Below are 17,293 nucleotides of genomic sequence, written 5' to 3'. Positions count from 1 at the left end.
CATGATACAATCATGTGGAGTAGTTGATACCTGGGTTGGCTACTCAGCAGAGGTGGTATTGTCTCAGCCTGGAAGTGAACTGTTTGTTCTGTGCGTGTGGAATCTGTATTCAGAGAAGCTGTGGGCTGAGCCTCTTCCCCCTCCTTAGCCTAGTGATGTAGTGTAAAGGAATGCAGAATGCTCTTCCCCTTGGAGACTGATAGTGGTAGTTAAGACTTGTTGGCATTGGCTGAAGTCGTTGTAAATTATAACTCGGGCGTTGTCTTTGACAAGACAAAGAGAATGTTTTAAGTTTTGCAACAGCAAGGTTTTTTGGTCAGAACTGCCCTGGGGACCAAAGACATCAACATGATCAGCAGCTCTTCACATCTCTGAAGGAATTTGATAATAAGGAAGATATTGTGCAATTCTTTTCATGCCCCATTTTGTTTCTAAAGAACTGTAGCTTTGTATTTGTATGTTATTTTGAATGTCTTTATAATTTTGCACTGTGTAACCTGTATTGATATTTTTGTTATTAAACGCATAGAAAATCTCATTCTGTCTTTGGGCTCTAATATCTGAATTTGCACTCCTGTTGAGACAAGGTTAAAGGCATGTTATACTTAACTGTTAAATAGTGAGTTGTTAGGGGTTCCCCAAAACTCCCCTTTAATTTAAAAGTTTTGGTGGTGGCAGCAGAGAAATTGTTAGAGCAGCGTGGACAAGATCTTGGTTAATGTGGTGGCTCCTTTAAGGTCCTTTTGCAGAGTTGCAAGGATAAGGGAACCAGAGTTGTATGCCATTAACCCCTTCATGCCCACGCCCCTCTATTGTGATGCTGAGAAGGCTAGATTCGTCACAGACAGCATACTGGTTTGATGCGTTGTCTGATTCAATTTGGACAGACACTCCCCTTGAAGAAATCTAAGATAGAATAAAGGTCTTTAAGTTGGCCAACTCCTTTATTGCAGAGGATTCCCTTCAGGTTATTAAGCTGGAAGCTAAGATTTCAGGCTTTGCCATATTGGCTCGCGGAGCTTTATGGTTGAAATCTTGGTCTGCGGATGTGTCATCTAAGTCTAAACTTTTGGCGATTCCTTACAAGGGAAGGACCTTGTTTGGGCCTGGTTTGACGGAGATAATTTCTGATATTACGGGAGATAAGGGACATTTCCTTCCCCAGGGTAAGAGAAATGAACAAAAAGGACGTCAGTAATTTTCGTCCTTTCGGAATTTCAAGGGAAATCCTTCCACTCCCTCCTCCAAGCAGGAGCAGCCCAAGTCTTCCTGGAGACCCAATCAGTGTAGGAACTAGGGAAAGAAATCCAATAAGCCGGCTGTTGGGTTAAAGACAGCATAAAGGGCCTGCCCTCGATCCGGGACCGGATCTTGTGAGGGGCAGGTTTTCCTTCTTCACTCAGTCTTGGGTTCGAGATGTTCAAGATCCCTGGGCGGTGGACATTGTGTCCCAGGGATACAAACTATAGTTAAAGACCTTTCCTCCCAGGGGCAGGTTTCTGCTTTCAAGATTATTCGTAGACAAGACAAAAAGAGAGGCGTTCTTACACTGTGTACAGGACCTCTCTGACCTGGGAGTGATTGTTCCTGTTCCAATGCAGGAACGAGGTCTGGGATTCTATTCCAATTTGTTCGTGGTTCCCAAGAAGGAGGGAACCTTCAGACCAATTTTAGATCTCAAAAATCTAAACAAGTTTCTCAGAGTGCCGTCCTTCATGATGGGAACTATTCGTTCCATTCTTCCTCTGGTCCAAGAGGGTCAATTTATGACCACGGTGGATTTAAAGGATGCATACCTGCATGTTCCCATCCACAGGGATATTTACAAGTTTCTAAGGCTTGCATTTCTAGACAAACACTTCCAGTTTGTGGCTCTTCCATTTGGTCTTGCCACAGCTCCTAGAATTTTCTCACGGTTCTGGGATCCCTGCTGGCGGTGCTCAGATTGCGGGGCATTGCAGTGGCACCTTATCTGGATGATATTCTAGTTCAGGCGCCTTACTTTCAACAAGCAAGATCACACACGTAAATGTTATATTTCCTGCGGTCTCACTGATGGATTCCAACTACAAGGGTAGTTTTCTTGAGAACCCTAATAGACTCCTCATCAATGAAAAATTTTCTGACAGAAGTCAGGAAACCAAAGATTTTCGATTCTTGCCTAGCACTTCAGGTAATTGGGCTGATGGTAGTGGCAATTGACATCATCTTGTTCGCACCTCAGACTTCTGCAGTTAATCGTGCTCAGACAGTGGAACGGAGATTATGCGGATCTGTGTCTGCGATTACAGCTGGAGCAGGAGACAAGGGATCTCTACTTTGGTGGTTGTCTCAGGATCATCTCTCCCTGGGAACCTGCTTTTTCAGATCTTTCTGGGTGATTGTGACAACAGATGCCAGCCTTCTGGGATGGGGGGGAGCAGTTTGTGGCTCTCTAAAGGCTCAGAGAACATGGACTTGGTCGGAGTCTGTTCTACCCATAAACATTCTGGAATTGAGAGCAGTCTTCAATGCTCGCCTGGCCTGGCCTCAGCTTCAGCCCGGTTCATCAGGTTCCAGTCGGATAATAAAACCTCAGTGGCTTACATCACCCCTTAGGGAGGAACTCTGAGTTCCTTGGCCATGACAGAGGTAGCCAAGATCATTCAGTGGGTGGAGACCCACAATTGCTTTCAGTTGGCGATCCACATTCCAGGAGTGGACATCTGGGAGGCGGACTTCCTAAGCAGGCAGACCTTTCACCCGGGGGAGTGGGAACTCCATCCGGAAGTGTTTTCCAATCCTATTCTCAAATGGGGTCAGTCAGAATTGGATCTCATTGCTTCTTGGCAGAATTCCAAGCTTCCGTGGTACGGGTCGAGGTCAAGGAACCCTCAGGCTGTACTGATAGACGCTCTGACGGTACCTTGGAATTTCAGTCTCGCATACCTATTTCCTCAGTTTGCTCTTCTACCTCGAGTCGTTGCTCGAATCGAGCAGGAGAGGGCGTCTGTGATCCTCCTTACACCAGCGTGGCCTCGCAGAATTTAATATGCAGACCTGGTGGACATGTAATCTCTTTCACCTTGGAGACTTCCTTTGAGGAAGGACCTTCTACTTCAAGGACCCTTCTTTCATCCAAATCTAGTTTCTCTGAAGCTTACTGCTTCAAGATTTAACGCTTAGTTTTATCCAAGCGTGGATTTTCGGAATTGGTCATTGAGACCATGATTCAGGCTTACAAACCTGTGACTAGGAAGATTTACCATAAGATATGGCGTAAATATCTATACTGGTGTGAATCCAAGGGCTGCTCTTTGAGTAGAGTTCGGATTCCTAGAATTCTGTCCTTTCTACAAGAAGGTTTGGAGTAGTGATTATCAGCAAGTTCCCTAAAGGGTCAAATATCTGCCTTGTCTCTTGTTACATAAACTTCTGGCGGACTTTCCAGACGTACAATCGTTTTGTCAGGATCAGGCCTGTATTCAAACCAGTTACTCCTCCTTGGAGTCTTAATTTAGTTCTTAATGTTCTTCAAGGGGCTCTGTTTGAGCCGATGCATTCCTTGGATATTAAGCCATCTTTGAAAGTTTTGTTTCTTGTCGCTATTTCATCTGCTCGTAGAGTTTCAGAGCTCTCCGTATTACAGTATGAGTCCCCTTACCTTATTTTTTTAATCGGCTAGGGTGGTTTTACGTACTAAATTAGGGTTTCTCCCTAAAGTAGTTTCAGACCGGAACATTAATCAGATTGTTGTTTCTTTCATGTGTCCTAATCCTCCTCCTCAGGAGGAACGGCTTCTACACAATCTGGACGTGGTACATGCACTAAAATTCTATTTACAGGCGACTGATTTTCTTCAGTCTTCTGTTTAACGTAAGGGACAGAAAGCTACGGCTACTTCTTTCTTTGTGGCTGAAGAGTATCATTTGCTTTGCCTATTAAACTGCTGGACAGCAGCCTCCCGAGGGAGTAACGGCTCTTTCTACAAGGGTTGTTTCCTCTTCCTGGACATTCAAAATAAAGCCTTTATGGAAGTTTTGCAAGGCTGCAACTTGGTCCTCTCAACTCTTTTTCAAACTTCTATAAATTTGACTTTTTAACCTCGGCTGAGATTGCTTTTGGGAGAAAGGTTCTTCAAGCAGTGGTGCCTTCTGTTTAGGTTTCCTGTCTTGTCCCTCCCTTATCTGTGTACTCTAGCTTGGGTATTGATTCCCAACAGTAATTAAAGATGATCTGTAGACTCATCGTGTCATTAGAAAGAAAACAAAATTTATGCTTACCTGATAAATGTATTTATTTCTTGACACGATGAGTCCACGGCCTGCCCTGTTATTTAGACAGGTTGTTAGTATTTTATAAACTTCAGAAACCTCTGCACCTTGTTGCTTCCTTTCTCTCCTTTACTTTGGTCAAATGACTGGGGTGGGATAGAAGGGAGGTGATATTTAACAGCTTTGCTGTGGTGCTCTTTGCCGCCTCCTGGTGGGCAGTAGTGATATTCCCAACAGTAATTAATGAGCATCCGTGGACTCGTCATGTCAAGAAAGAAATTTATCAGGTAAGCATAAATTTTGTTTTTCATTATTTCCACTTTTTAAATGTAATTTAGCTCTAAAATTGAGCATTTTGAAATGTCAACCTTGCTACATGTCTGTTCCTGATTGGCTTTATCAGATAACTGCTAAACAATGCATTGTATACCAACTTTATTACAGTGACTAGCCTTCTTGTCTGTGGAGTAAACCCAGATTGGCTGATAAATACAGCAACACAACAGAAATGTCTTGTAATGACATTGTCTCTTATTGTTCCTTTAACAGGGCATTAAACACAACTTTTTTTCTCTTGTAATTAGACAGAGCATACACTGTAAAAAAAAAAAAAAAAAAAAAAGCACTATTATGAAATTTGCTTCATTATCTTCGTATCTTTTGTTGAAGAAGCAGCGATACATTACAATGTCCCTTTTAATCCATTGACAATGCCATGCTCTCCAAGACGTTTCTGTCTGTTTATTTTTGGCATTTTTTCTGTCTAGAAGTTATCACATTCTTGGTTTTGTAGTTCTCAAAACTGAATTTATGTCTGCAGAAATAATATGCCTCCTCTTCACAGCAAAATGTTATAAACATACAGAGTTGAGAAATATACCTTTTTAAAGTGATGGTAAATGATGGTTTAGAATAAAGTGCCATCTGAAAGACCATGTGTAAGAATGTCTATTCGAACCCTTTTTTGGTTGTCTTGCATACCTGATTTTAGCCAATCGCAACAATATCCCCCTAACGAGGGCCAATCTTCACTCGTTGCCAACCAAGGCGGATTTCAATTATTTTCTCCACCAGGTTGGGAAAATGCTTAAAGATGACCTAATTGAGATGAAAAAAGAAATTGCTGACTTGGGAGAAAGGATCGAATATATGGAGAAGCAAACTGAAAATCTCATAAACATAGTGGATAACCACTCCAAGTGCTTTACCACCCAAGACCTCCAAATACATCAACTTAAAGACCTTGACAATAGGGGAAGAAGACATCTTCAGGATAAGGGGTGTTCTGGAGATCATCCCCCCCCCCAGACCAGCTGCAAAACTACTAAAAATTTCAATTCCTTCTTGACCACTCCCTCCCTCTACAACTTGATAGGGCACACAAAGCCTTGCACCCGAGATTCAGAGCCTCACAGATATATTATGTCCAAGGCTCTACAAAATTCCCTATGATTTTGTGGTTTTTGTTGACCTTCTTATAGATGGGGAATTTCCATCTGTATAGGATGTTTTTTTTTTCTCTGAGATGTTCTGTGAGAAATTTAGCCTCCTCTCGGTTAGTCATAGGGCAGAGGTTTGTATGTATGTATGTATATAAATATAAATATATATATATATATATATATATATGTGTGTGTATGTATATGTATATATATATATATATATATATATATATATATATATATATATATATATATATATGTGTGTGTGTTTATATATATATATACATACATACATACATACACACACACTCCCCTTCCTCGTGTACAAGCCTAATTTCTTTTAAGGCAATGACACATCCTCAACCACGACGACCTCAATATACTAAAATAAACCGAAAGGCACCCATTTACCACACCTTTTACAACTCAAGGCCCAATGGATTTCACCTGAACTCTTTCCCCTATAGTCACACTCGCTGTATGCCAAAATAAGTTGCTGCTATTTAAAAGTTTGTTGAGTTTGTGATTTCATGTATGTCTTTTAGTACCTCGTTATTACAGGGAACATAAACTTGCTAAACTCTACTCACTTTCGTATACAGGCACATTACATATGCTTCACATAGTACCCTCTCCTACTTAAACATATAATCGCCTTTACACTACATACTATTACATTTCCACACATTTATTTGTTCACTTACATATCAATTCTCACCACTCTCTCTAGTCATGCCTTTATTAGAAATCACATGGTAAAATGTACAGTTACCCATTACACAGTAGACTTTGAGTAGGGTATTGCATAAACAGAGAGGTAAAATCTCAAGGAAATTAATCTTATTGTTGTTGTTGAGTCCACAGGAAATTCCTGGTTAGTCCAGCAGTTATGACCTCAGGAAATAAAGGATGACTTGGTCCATGTGAATTCTAGATTTTCACAATTTTAGTCTATTAAAGCAAGAGCAATACAAAATAAAGTTTGTTTGTTTTTTGTTTGTTTTTTTTAAACTGACAAAATATTAACATATGATCAAGGTAGAAATAAAGTCAGTTCCATTCCTATATAGACTCGGAGAATAATTAAAGTATGTGCAAGGTATCGGGTATGGGGCATAAGTGAAAAAGAAAAAAGAAAAAATCTTCTTCCCTCTCCCCCCCCACACAAGATGGTGATAATGTTTTCAGGTTTCACGTTATCCCGGTACTTCATTTTTGTATACCTGTATGAATACTTGATGGTGCATGTTTGTAAACAATGTGTCTCTAGTTTCTGGTCACCCTCAGCAACCCTATCAACAATACCCCTCCTTCCCCATATGGCTAGGGAAGACCTAACATCCAAAGCAGATCTATACACTCCCCTCTACGGTCTTGGGATTAAGCTTGACCTCTAAACTCCACCCAGTTATGGCCATGCACCAAATTAATCTACTTACCCAGAACTGTAGGCCTCAACTCTCCAACAAAACGTTCCATAGCACTCCACCATTTCAAAAAAATTAAAAGGCAATATAGTTTTTCTGCATAAATGGAGTCCACAGCGGCATTCATTACTTTTGGGAAATAAGAACCTTGCCCCCAGGAGGAGGCAAAGACACCCCAGCCAAAAGCCAAAGGCTTAAATACTCCTCCCACTTCCCTCATCCCCCAGTCATTCTTTGCCTTTCGTCCGAGGAGGTTGGCAGAGAAGTGTCTGAAGTTTTTGTCTCTTATGGAGGGTAGTACTCTTCGACATGGGACGGGAGTTTTAAGTAATCCTATCAGTCTCTCAGTGAGGGCCTGGATGAAAGTTAGAGTTCGGAGATGCAGGGAGAGTCTTTTTGCTAAACCATCCCGACTCATATTAACAGCTCCACAAGCAATCGGTGTTGTCGAACTTCGCTTTGCTGCCTGCTTCTCTCAAGTCCATGGCGGAGGCACTGCTACTATTCGTCACACTTGAAGGGCCATGTTCCTGTTCCACGGCGTAGATTCTGGTAAGATCGTTTCATTTTACTTTTCCAGAATGTATTGTAACTTATTTCCTCTAAGGTGCTATATTGCGGGTTGTTTAATCATGTTTGTTATGTGATTCAGTCTGCTTATGTGTAGTGTTAACTGGGCTCTTGGATAAAACATTAAAGGCCTTTGGAAATGATGCGACTTTATGGTTGGGCGTGCTTTTTTTGGACTGTACGGTTAACCTTGTGACTGGACCTATTTACGTTCTGGTCTTCCATTTCTGCGTGCATGACAGTGTGGCGACTGAAAAATTTGGGTCTGCTAGTGTCTGGTCCTAAGAGGTGGTGAGTGCCCCAGCCATTGTCGGTGTCGGGTGCCGTTAGATTTTTCTTTAATCCATATTATATATTTCTTATCTAGCTATGAAGGATTCTGATGCTGAGACACTGTTAAAAAGTCAGATTCAGACTCTTTGTCTTGTGAAGAATGTGAATTGGCCCGTTGATGCAGGTCAATCAGTTATGTTCGATATGCCGTATTAAAGCGCCTTGTTCCTCGGGCTTGGGAATCAAGGATCCGCTGAGCCATCCGCTTCTGGGGTTTCTGTCCTCCGAAAGGAGAGTTGCCTGCCGCTCCCTACTACTACACATGCGGGTAACCCAGAATATGGTTTATCCCTCCTTGCAGAGCGGCTTGTTTCCCCCCCGGAGGTTGCAGCTCGCTTTCACATAGTTTATGCGTCTGCAAAGCCCGGACGTTTATTTGCGTTTGGCTCGTGCCCGATTGTCCCGGGTCTCCCGGCCTTGGGTGGGCCTATACAGTTCCCTGCAGGTGTAGCTGTCCCTGAGTATTGTGCCTTTCGTTACAGGATAGCGCGCCTTCGCGTTTTACTCCCGTTTTTGAGTTATTAGAGGATCCTATCCTTAACGGATACGGGAATCCGCAGTATTCTACTTCGAATGGCTCGCCTCATTAGACATGAGGGGATGACGTAATCTCCTAAATGTCGTTTTATTTTTAGATTCTTCCCAGTTTTTGTTGGAAAATCAGGATTCAGTTTGGCTGGTCCTTCGGGTATGCTATGGGTTGCCTTATATTTTCTTTTATCCCGTTAGGATGACTTATTTTTAAATATAGGTTTCCTTCGGGAACTCTTTCTGGGATCGCTTCTCACTGTTTACTTCTGCGGAAGTTTAAGGACATTTTAGTCCGATGTTTTGTCTATTATTTTCTTACCTTCTGAGGGAGGATTTAGGCTGCTTGACAGTTATGGCCCTGTCTGCGGGCTGGTCCTGCTTGGGTTCAGATCTTCTGTCTCGTGACTTGTTCAGACACGTGACTCCTGTTCTGCCTGGCTGGTCCGGTTGAGGCACCGAGTGCTCACGTTACGATTTGTGTTTCTTGTTTTAGTTTACAAGTTTCAGCTGCGCATTCTAAAGAGGACTCGTGGGGCTGGAAGGATTGCTTTAGTCCTTTATGTAGCCCTCAAGCTGGTTCACTGGGTCAGCGACGTTCCGCTGCGTCACTCCTTTTGTTTCCGATTCTCTCAGGACTTAGAGTATTCTTCCTCATGTGGGCGGATTGGGGGTTTAGCGCCTCCTTACCGCTGGTTTAGGGCGGTTTGGCCTTTCTGAGGTTGTAGGAATTGTCCTTTTGGACTGGTTCCTTCCGTGGTTGTCTGTTTCTCCTTGTGGGTTAGGTCTCCTTAGGGGGCCATGGGATTCCCTTCGGGAGAGGGTTGCTCTTTTCTTGAGACCCTTTGGATTTGTCTTTTCCTCCATCTGGGTAGGGTCTCCTTTGGGGACCTGGTTTTCCCTTCGGAAGAGTTCCTTTGGGCTCTGCTTAGGGTTTTTCCCGGATCTGGGGATGTTCCGCGTCCTTGTTTTTGGCTCCTCTGTCTCGTATGGTGGTGGTATGGAGACTAGCCTTTGCTCGAGTGACCTTGTCCTTGAGGTATTCCCTTGCCTTGGACTTCTTGTGGCTGTTCGAATGACTATGGGCTCTAGTGTCTTGGTTCGAGATGCCTTAGCTCCTTTGGAGCGTTGGACTTTGGCATGGGGTGGTCTCTTCCTTGGATCGGGACTTGCAAGGTGTTCTCGTTCTCCCTGATATTGCATAGATATCTATCTCCCTGTGGGTCTGTTTTTTATATCAGACGGGGGGGGGGGGTTGAGTTTTTGGGATATTGTTTGTTTTAAACAATTGGAGTCTTGGACCCGTCCTTGCCCTGGTTCTTCCGGGTTGCTGAGGTTTTTTTGCTCAGCATTTTGCCTTGCGGGTTGGATCCCCTTGCGGGTTGTTACTGGTCTTTTCAGTATCTAGGGCGGGTTCGGAGTTCTCTTATTCCAGGGAACTTGGGCTATGACCTTTGGTCTGGCTAGTAGATCTGGTCACGGTTGGCCAGATTTCCTGTGTGCTGCTGCACATTAGGCTTGCCTACGCTGTACTGAACGGTTTCCCTTGGATGGTTTGCTGCCATAACCTGATGACTTAGCGGTTCTGCAGGCGAAGGGTTTACAGGGTAACCTTTGCAGCTATTGCACCCTGTCTGTGTGATAAGTCTAAGGGGATTTCTTCGAAGTTCATTTGCGTTGGAGATTGTTCACCTGTTCAGCCTGTGGCCTTGTGTGCCGTGGGCAGGTGCTCTGCCTTTAATGGCCCCTTTTTTCTTAGGGGGGCTTGTTCTCCTATGGAGGTGGCCTTGTTTTAGGACTTCTCCTAGATTGAGGGTTGGAACAGAGAGTTTAACCTATTTTAGAGAGACATGCTCTCTGGGTTGGTCTTTTCTATCTGGAGTCTTGCTGGCTCCGTGTTGTGATGAGCCTTTTGCTAGATACTTCTAGATCTTTGGCCTTGTCGATTATCCTTAAGGAGTTTCGGGTGGGTCCCCGAGCTCTGTTGGATTGGCCGAAGCCATTTTTTCCACTCTGTTGTGAGCGGGTGTTGGGGTTCTTTGGTTCCCCTGTTTTCAGACCTGCTGACGCTTAGGCTGGCCCGGCTGGGTATTGGTTCTAAAATTTGTTGTTCATTCAGGGGTGTTGTGGGCCTCTTCGAGGTTCTGTGCTTCGCCCCTTTTGAGACCTCTGTGTCGATCTGGTGGCTTGGATTGCCTAGAGGGTGCCCTCTGTCTTTAAGTTTTACAATCTGATCTCGTTAGCCGCATTTTACTTCTTAGCAAGTATTCTCTCTCTGTGTCATCCTAATGACGGCTGTGTGTTTTTGACTCTGGTGTTTTTTCTCGTCTGGGTCTGTTACACGTATTTGTGTTGAATACTTCAGTATTTTGAGTTCTGACGACTTGAGGAATAAGTCTTCAGTTGTCTTTTTCGGTGCTTCACATGATGTTAAGAGTAGAACTTGCTGTTCGGATGCCCGATCCTAGACCTTGTATTTCTGTTGGTCTGGGCGTTGCCTCCCCTTGTTTGTCGAGGACCCGTTTGGGTCTTTGCGAGCTGGGCTCGTTCTGTTTTTTTTTTTTTTTCCTTTATTGAATTTTGTGGTTGTCTTTCGGGTTCCTGTGGTTTTTCCTCGCCTGTCCTTTTGGGAGTTTTGGGCTTGTGTTCCCTTTGCTAGTAAGTGGTGTGTGGCTGGGGGCCGACAGCTGGGCGACGTTGTCTCCTGGAGGACTGTTGGCTCAGTTGAGTCTGATTTTGCGGTCTTTAGCTAGGCTTCTGTGGACTCTATCCATTAATGAAGAAAAATATAAATTATGCTTACCTGATAATTTTCTTTTCTTCAGATGGAAAGAGTCCACAACTCCTCTCATGTATTTTTTATGTGGGGTGTCTGTATTTTCTTGTTCCGTCACCTTTTTCACCCTGATATTTCTTCTACTGTTCCTTGTTCCTCGGCAGAATGACTGGGGGATGAGGGAAGTAGGGGTATTTAAGTCTTTGCCTCTTCCTGGTGGCCAGGTTCTCATTTCCCAAAAGTAATGAATGCAGCTGTGGACTCTTTCCATCTGAAGACAATTATCAGGTAAGCATAATTTATGTATTTGTACAGGAGATACACTTCCCTAAAGAGAAACAACCTAAGTTTTTGTTTTTTCTATCCACTTCCCTCAATGCTTTTTCAACTCCCATATTAAAAAAAAAAAAAACATGGGAAGGAATCTTATTTAACAAACCTGTTCAATTTCTACTAACAAACACATTTGAAGACCCAGACAGTAGGATACTTATAACTACTAATAACATAACCCAATAACTTTATTCTGTGTCTATGCCCCCAACACAAACCAAGAAAGTTTTATCAAACAAGTAAATAGCAAGATCCTAGAACTCCAAACAGGAGCTGTAATCCTGGGACCTAAACATAATTCTTGATCCTTGGTTAGACAGCTCCTCCAACAAAAGTAGACGCAGCAAAAAAGGTATAAACACCATCTTAGCTTAAACTACAATACCCTAATCGATATTTGTCGACTGCAACATCGCTGAACCCGCGACTACACCTTCTACTTCTCCTACCCAAAAGTCTTACTCCGGAATTGACTATCTCTTGATCGACCACCTCCTTATAAAATTAGCCTCCCACTGAGACATACGAGTCATTGCATGGTCAGACCACTCCTCGCGCTCCCTAGAACTGTTTTTGTTTAATACACCACTATGGCAGGACTACTGGAAGCTAGACGATTCTTTACTACACAACCCTGTCATAGTTGATAAAGTAAGAAACAAGGTAAGGTAATATTTCCAGCACATCAACTACATCCAAGACACAGGAACCCTATGGGAAGCTCATAAGGCAGTGTTCAGGGGTATCTCTACAACAACAAGCAAAGCTAAAAAGATCCCTTGACTTAGAAATTTTCTCCATAAACACAGAACTCAAAATAGCGGAGGAGATCCACAAATCTGACCCTCAGAACGAAACCCTCTTTGCCAGCCGAACTATTGCCAGAAAATTACTAAATAATCGCCTTCAGCAGGAAGTGCATAGAAATGCCCTATTCCTTAAAAAGATCTATTTTCAGGGCGGAAATAAAGTTGGCCCCCTCCTTGCAAAAGCCCTTCATAAACCATAAATATAGCATTAAAGACAAGAAAGGGGATTTAACTCATGAAAGCTCACAAATCGCCAAAGTATTTTGAAACTACTATAATCACATTTACAACCTACCAATGCAGTAGACATTAACAATTATTTGAGAGACCTAGATTTGCCTAAACTGTTCCTTGACTAGCCCATCACCACGCAGAAAATGTTATATCTTTATATATTATGACATATAAAGATATATTAATACCCCACCTGCTTACTTTTTATCCATAGCTCACTAAGGAACCTTCCCTATTTCAATTTAAAAGGACATTCAACACCCGGCAGAACTTAATCCCATAATTTAGATCCTCAGAATAAGATGCGCCTGTACCGCCTCCCATGTTAAATACCTGTAACGATAAGGAGTAATCGTCCACAGCACAAACGTTTTTCAGCTGTAGACATAGCCACCAAACTCCACCTAACGTATTACCTTTCTTTTTAAACTTAGCAGCCAATCGGAATAGAATGCTTGGTGGGATGGGATTCTTTACCCACATTCACGGCGATTCGCAGCAGCACTTCAGATTTCTGCTTGCGAGCTGACAGAAATTTAAATGCTCATTAGCAAGAACACGAACGAGCATTGAATTCTATAGGAAGGGGACGAAGGAAAAGGTGGAGGAGTTTGGCGGCCATGTCTACAGCAGAAAAACGTATGTGCTGTGGACACTTACTTTTATAACGTTAGAGGTATTTAACATGGGAGGTGGTGTAGGCGCATCTTATTCTGAGGATCTAAATTATGGGATTAAGTTCTGCCGGTTGTTGACTGTCCCTTTAAGAAGCATATATCTCAGTCATACCTAAGGCAGGAAAACATGATACCCTCAGTAATTTTCGCCCCAATATAATTTCTTAACTCAGACTTCTATGCAAAATTCTTGGACACTCTAATTAACCACATCCTATCATCCCTAATACACATGGATCAGGTTGGCTTCGTCCCAGGGAGGACAACACGATTAGAACAATCCTTTTATCAACATACGCTGAGAAGGCGTTTGATCGCCTCAGTTGGAACCACCAATTAGCCGCCAATCAGTAATCGTTACCCAGGTGCTTAACCCAAAAAGGGCCGTCTCGAAAGCTTACATTCCTGGTTTTCAAACAAAAATACCAAGAAAACGAAGAAAAAATCATAATAGGAATATATTAGAAAGTTGCTTAAAATTGCATGCTCTGCATTGACTCATGAAAGAAAATATTTGGGTTCAGTATCCCTTTTAAGCCTTTCTTTATCAAAAGATGTTTGCAACCTATCTAAATTAGGCATGTGTATTTGGAGTTTTCGGATGCCTCTGAATCCGAAAGAAGGCAGCTGCTTGCAGCATTCATGTCTCTTCGGAGCCGGAGTTCTTGTGAAAGTGCAACACACTAAGATCTGGATTTCCACAGATCTGTTTGTTGCACTTTTACAAGAAGAAATCCGGTTCGCAAGAGGCTCTTCCGCATTCGGAGGCATCCAAAACCTCCAAATGCACATGCCTACTGAAAATGATTTATTGTAAATAAGTTAGTGTCTAGGACAAATGTTACTATCTTTACAAGAGTAGCTACCACATGAAGCAGCAGGTATTAATTTCCAAAAACTGAGACTTGTAGACTGAAAGTAAGTTTCCATTTTATAAACACCAGAAAGGAGAACCTAAAAAAATAGAAGGAAATTATGTAGTCAACTTAAATACTAAAGAAGAATAACTTAATTTGTGTCTCAGACTAAAAATTTATTTTATTTTACAGTGGGATACAGCCGGTCAGGAAAGATTTCGAACGATCACATCCAGCTATTACAGAGGTGCCCATGGAATTATAGTTGTGTATGATGTCACAGACCAGGTAAATAAGCATTTAGAATTTCCTTTTTAGTATTACCTGATACATTCTCTAAGAATGTTGGTATGTTAAAGGGATAGTACAACTCTTTAAAATTGTAATATAAAAATGTTTAATAGTTAGTAATAAAAATTCCTGGTGGAAGTGAAAACTCCAGATTTAACACTGTTATATTCCATAATTATTGGGTGCTCACTCCTTGAGACTCATAGCTGTCTTAATTGGCCTTTGCAGAGAAGATTGCTTTATGGACGCAAAAACTTTTATTCAATATTTAAACAACTAATATAGTTGTTGCTTTGAATACATAATTTTATCTAGCATTTATTGTTTAATATCCTTTGAAACAGGTAGGACAAGGACAATGCATGATTAGTAACAAAAGGAGAGTACCCTGCCCTTGTGCAAGTGACACTTAAGGGGATTTATCAAAGGCTTCGCCTGCCTTCGCTCACCTACGACTGCAGCTTCTTACAAGAGAACCTGCGGTCTGTATTTATCGAGCAGCTGTCAGCTGCTTCCCTAACCTCTTCTCCACCTCTTGGGTGGAGAATTTCAATCTCCCCCGTCTCGTCTGACCGAGGAGATTGACAGCTTCTACCCACTTGTGATTGGCTGTGCGTGGGCAGGGGGCGGCGTTGCACAAGAGTGCAAAATAGCTCTCTTGTGCAATGCTGAATTGCGGCAGACAGGGGGCTCATATATACACCCCTGTCCGCCGACACTTGATAAATCGAGCCCTAAGTAGGGTTATACATATGAGGAAGACAGAACATAGATTGAGGTGAAAAGTTCCTGTTGCAAATTTGAGTTTGTAATGAAATGTGTGGTAGACTGCAGAGGGTTTGGAAACTAAAAGTATGTAGTGTGATGGGATGAAATATAATTATAACAGATCAGGGAGTGGGAAAAAAATGAGAAAACATACAGGTGCATATTTCTCCTACATTGTGTCCGGTCCACGGCTTCATCCTTACTTGTGGGAATATTTTCTTCCCTAACAGGAAATGTCAAAGAGAGCACAGCAAAAGCTGCCCATATAGCTCCCCCTCTGGCTCCGCCCCCCAGTCATTCTCTTTGCCGCTCTGAACAAGTAGCATCTCCACGGGGATGGTAAAGAGTATGTGGTGTTAGTTGTAGTTTTATTTCTTCTATCAAGAGTTTATTATTTTAAAATAGTGCCGGTTTGTACTATTTACTCTACAACAGAAAGTGAAGAAGATTTCTGTTAAAAGAGGAGTATGATTTTAGCAACAGTAACTAAAATCCATTGCTGTTCCCACGCAGGACTGTTGAAACCAGAGAACTTCAGTTGGGGGGAACAGTTTGCAGACTTTTCTGCTCCAGGTATGACTAGTCTCTTTTCTAACAAGACATGTTAATGCTAGAAGACTGTCATTTTCCCTCATGGGACCGGTAAGCCATTTTCTTAGACTCATAACAGAATGAAGGCTTATAAATGGGCTCTATACTGGTTGACACTATTGTGGGCTAAATCGATTGATTTATATAATATTTATATGATTTTTGGAGTGTTTTTGTGATTGAAACACTTTTGGGAACGTTTTTATTACGCCAGGCAGTTGGTTAGACAGCTAATCTAGTCAGGAAGGCCCCTTCACTCTGGTATGCAGAGGGAGGAGGCCTCATTTTCGCGCCTCAGTTGCGCAGTTACTTCTGAAAGCAGTGCATGCAGCTTCATGTGAGAAGGTCCTGTGGACATAAAAACGATTTAAAAAAGGCTTATTTCTGTGGTGAATAATCCCCAAGGAAGGTACAGGCTGCAGCAAAGGCTGTGGCAGGGACTGCAGTGGGTTCAAACTGGTAGATTAAACAATTAGCTCCGGTTTGCTCATTTAAGGGGTTAGAGACTTGAAATTTGGTGTGCAATACTTTCAAAGCATTAAGACACTAGGGTGCAAATTTTGTAAAGATCGGATATTTCCTTCATAGTTTTTCAAGCATTCAGAAATAAAGTGTACTCTTTTTATTATTTAAAGAGACAGTAACGGTTTTGTTTAAAAACGATTTTATTGCTTTAATAACCTGCCAAAGTCTGTCTAACATGTCTATACCTTCAGATAGCATATGTTCTGTGTGTATGGAGGCCAAGGTGGTTCCCCCTTTAAATGTATGTTCAAATTGTGCCATGGCGTCCATACAAAGTAAGGACAGTACTGTCACATTTAATAAGGTTGTCCAAGATGATTCTTCAAATGAAGGTAGTGGGGATAGTTCATCATCCTCTCCTTCTGTGTCAACACCAGTTATGCCCGCGCAGGCGACACCTAGTACATCTAGCGCGCCAATGCTTGTTACTATGCAGTAATGGATAATTCTATAGCAAATCTTTTATCCAAACTGCCAGCATTTCCCAGAAAGCGTGATTGCTCAGTTTTAAATACAGAGGATGAGCAAGTGGGCGCTGAAGATAATTTATCTGTTATACCCTCACACCAGTCTGAATTGGCAGTGAGGGAGGGTCTGTCTGAGGGAGAAATTTCTGATTCAGGAAAAGTTTCTCAGCAGGCAGAACCTGATATCGTGGCATTTAAATTTAAGTTAGAACATCTCCGCGCCCTGCTTAAGGAGGTGCTAACTGCACTTGATGATTGTGACTCTTTGGTGATTCCAGAGAAATTGTGCAAAATGGACAAATTCCTAGAGGTCCCTGTGCACGCTGATGCCTTTCCGATACCCAAGAGGGTGGCGGACATAGTGACCAAGGAGTGGGAGAAGCCAGGTATACCTTTTGTCCCACCTCCTATA

The 17,293-nt window shown here is 42.3% G+C and overlaps 1 protein-coding gene across 1 annotated transcript in view; it reads left to right on the top strand.

Annotated features, from left to right (window-relative positions):
* RAB1A (RAB1A, member RAS oncogene family) overlaps positions 1–17,293 on the top strand; it is a 201,834-nt gene that overhangs the window by 115,681 nt on the left and 68,860 nt on the right. Inside the window, exon 4 of the mRNA XM_053712093.1 lies at positions 14,432–14,527. Coding sequence (XP_053568068.1) covers positions 14,432–14,527 — 96 coding nt within the window. The remainder of the gene's footprint in view (positions 1–14,431; positions 14,528–17,293) is intronic.

This window comes from Bombina bombina, chromosome 4 (genome assembly GCF_027579735.1).
Source record: "Bombina bombina isolate aBomBom1 chromosome 4, aBomBom1.pri, whole genome shotgun sequence".
Classification (NCBI taxonomy): domain Eukaryota; kingdom Metazoa; phylum Chordata; class Amphibia; order Anura; family Bombinatoridae; genus Bombina; species Bombina bombina.
The sequence above is the reverse complement of the archived record's forward strand: the minus strand, read 5'-3'. Positions and strand labels throughout refer to the sequence as shown.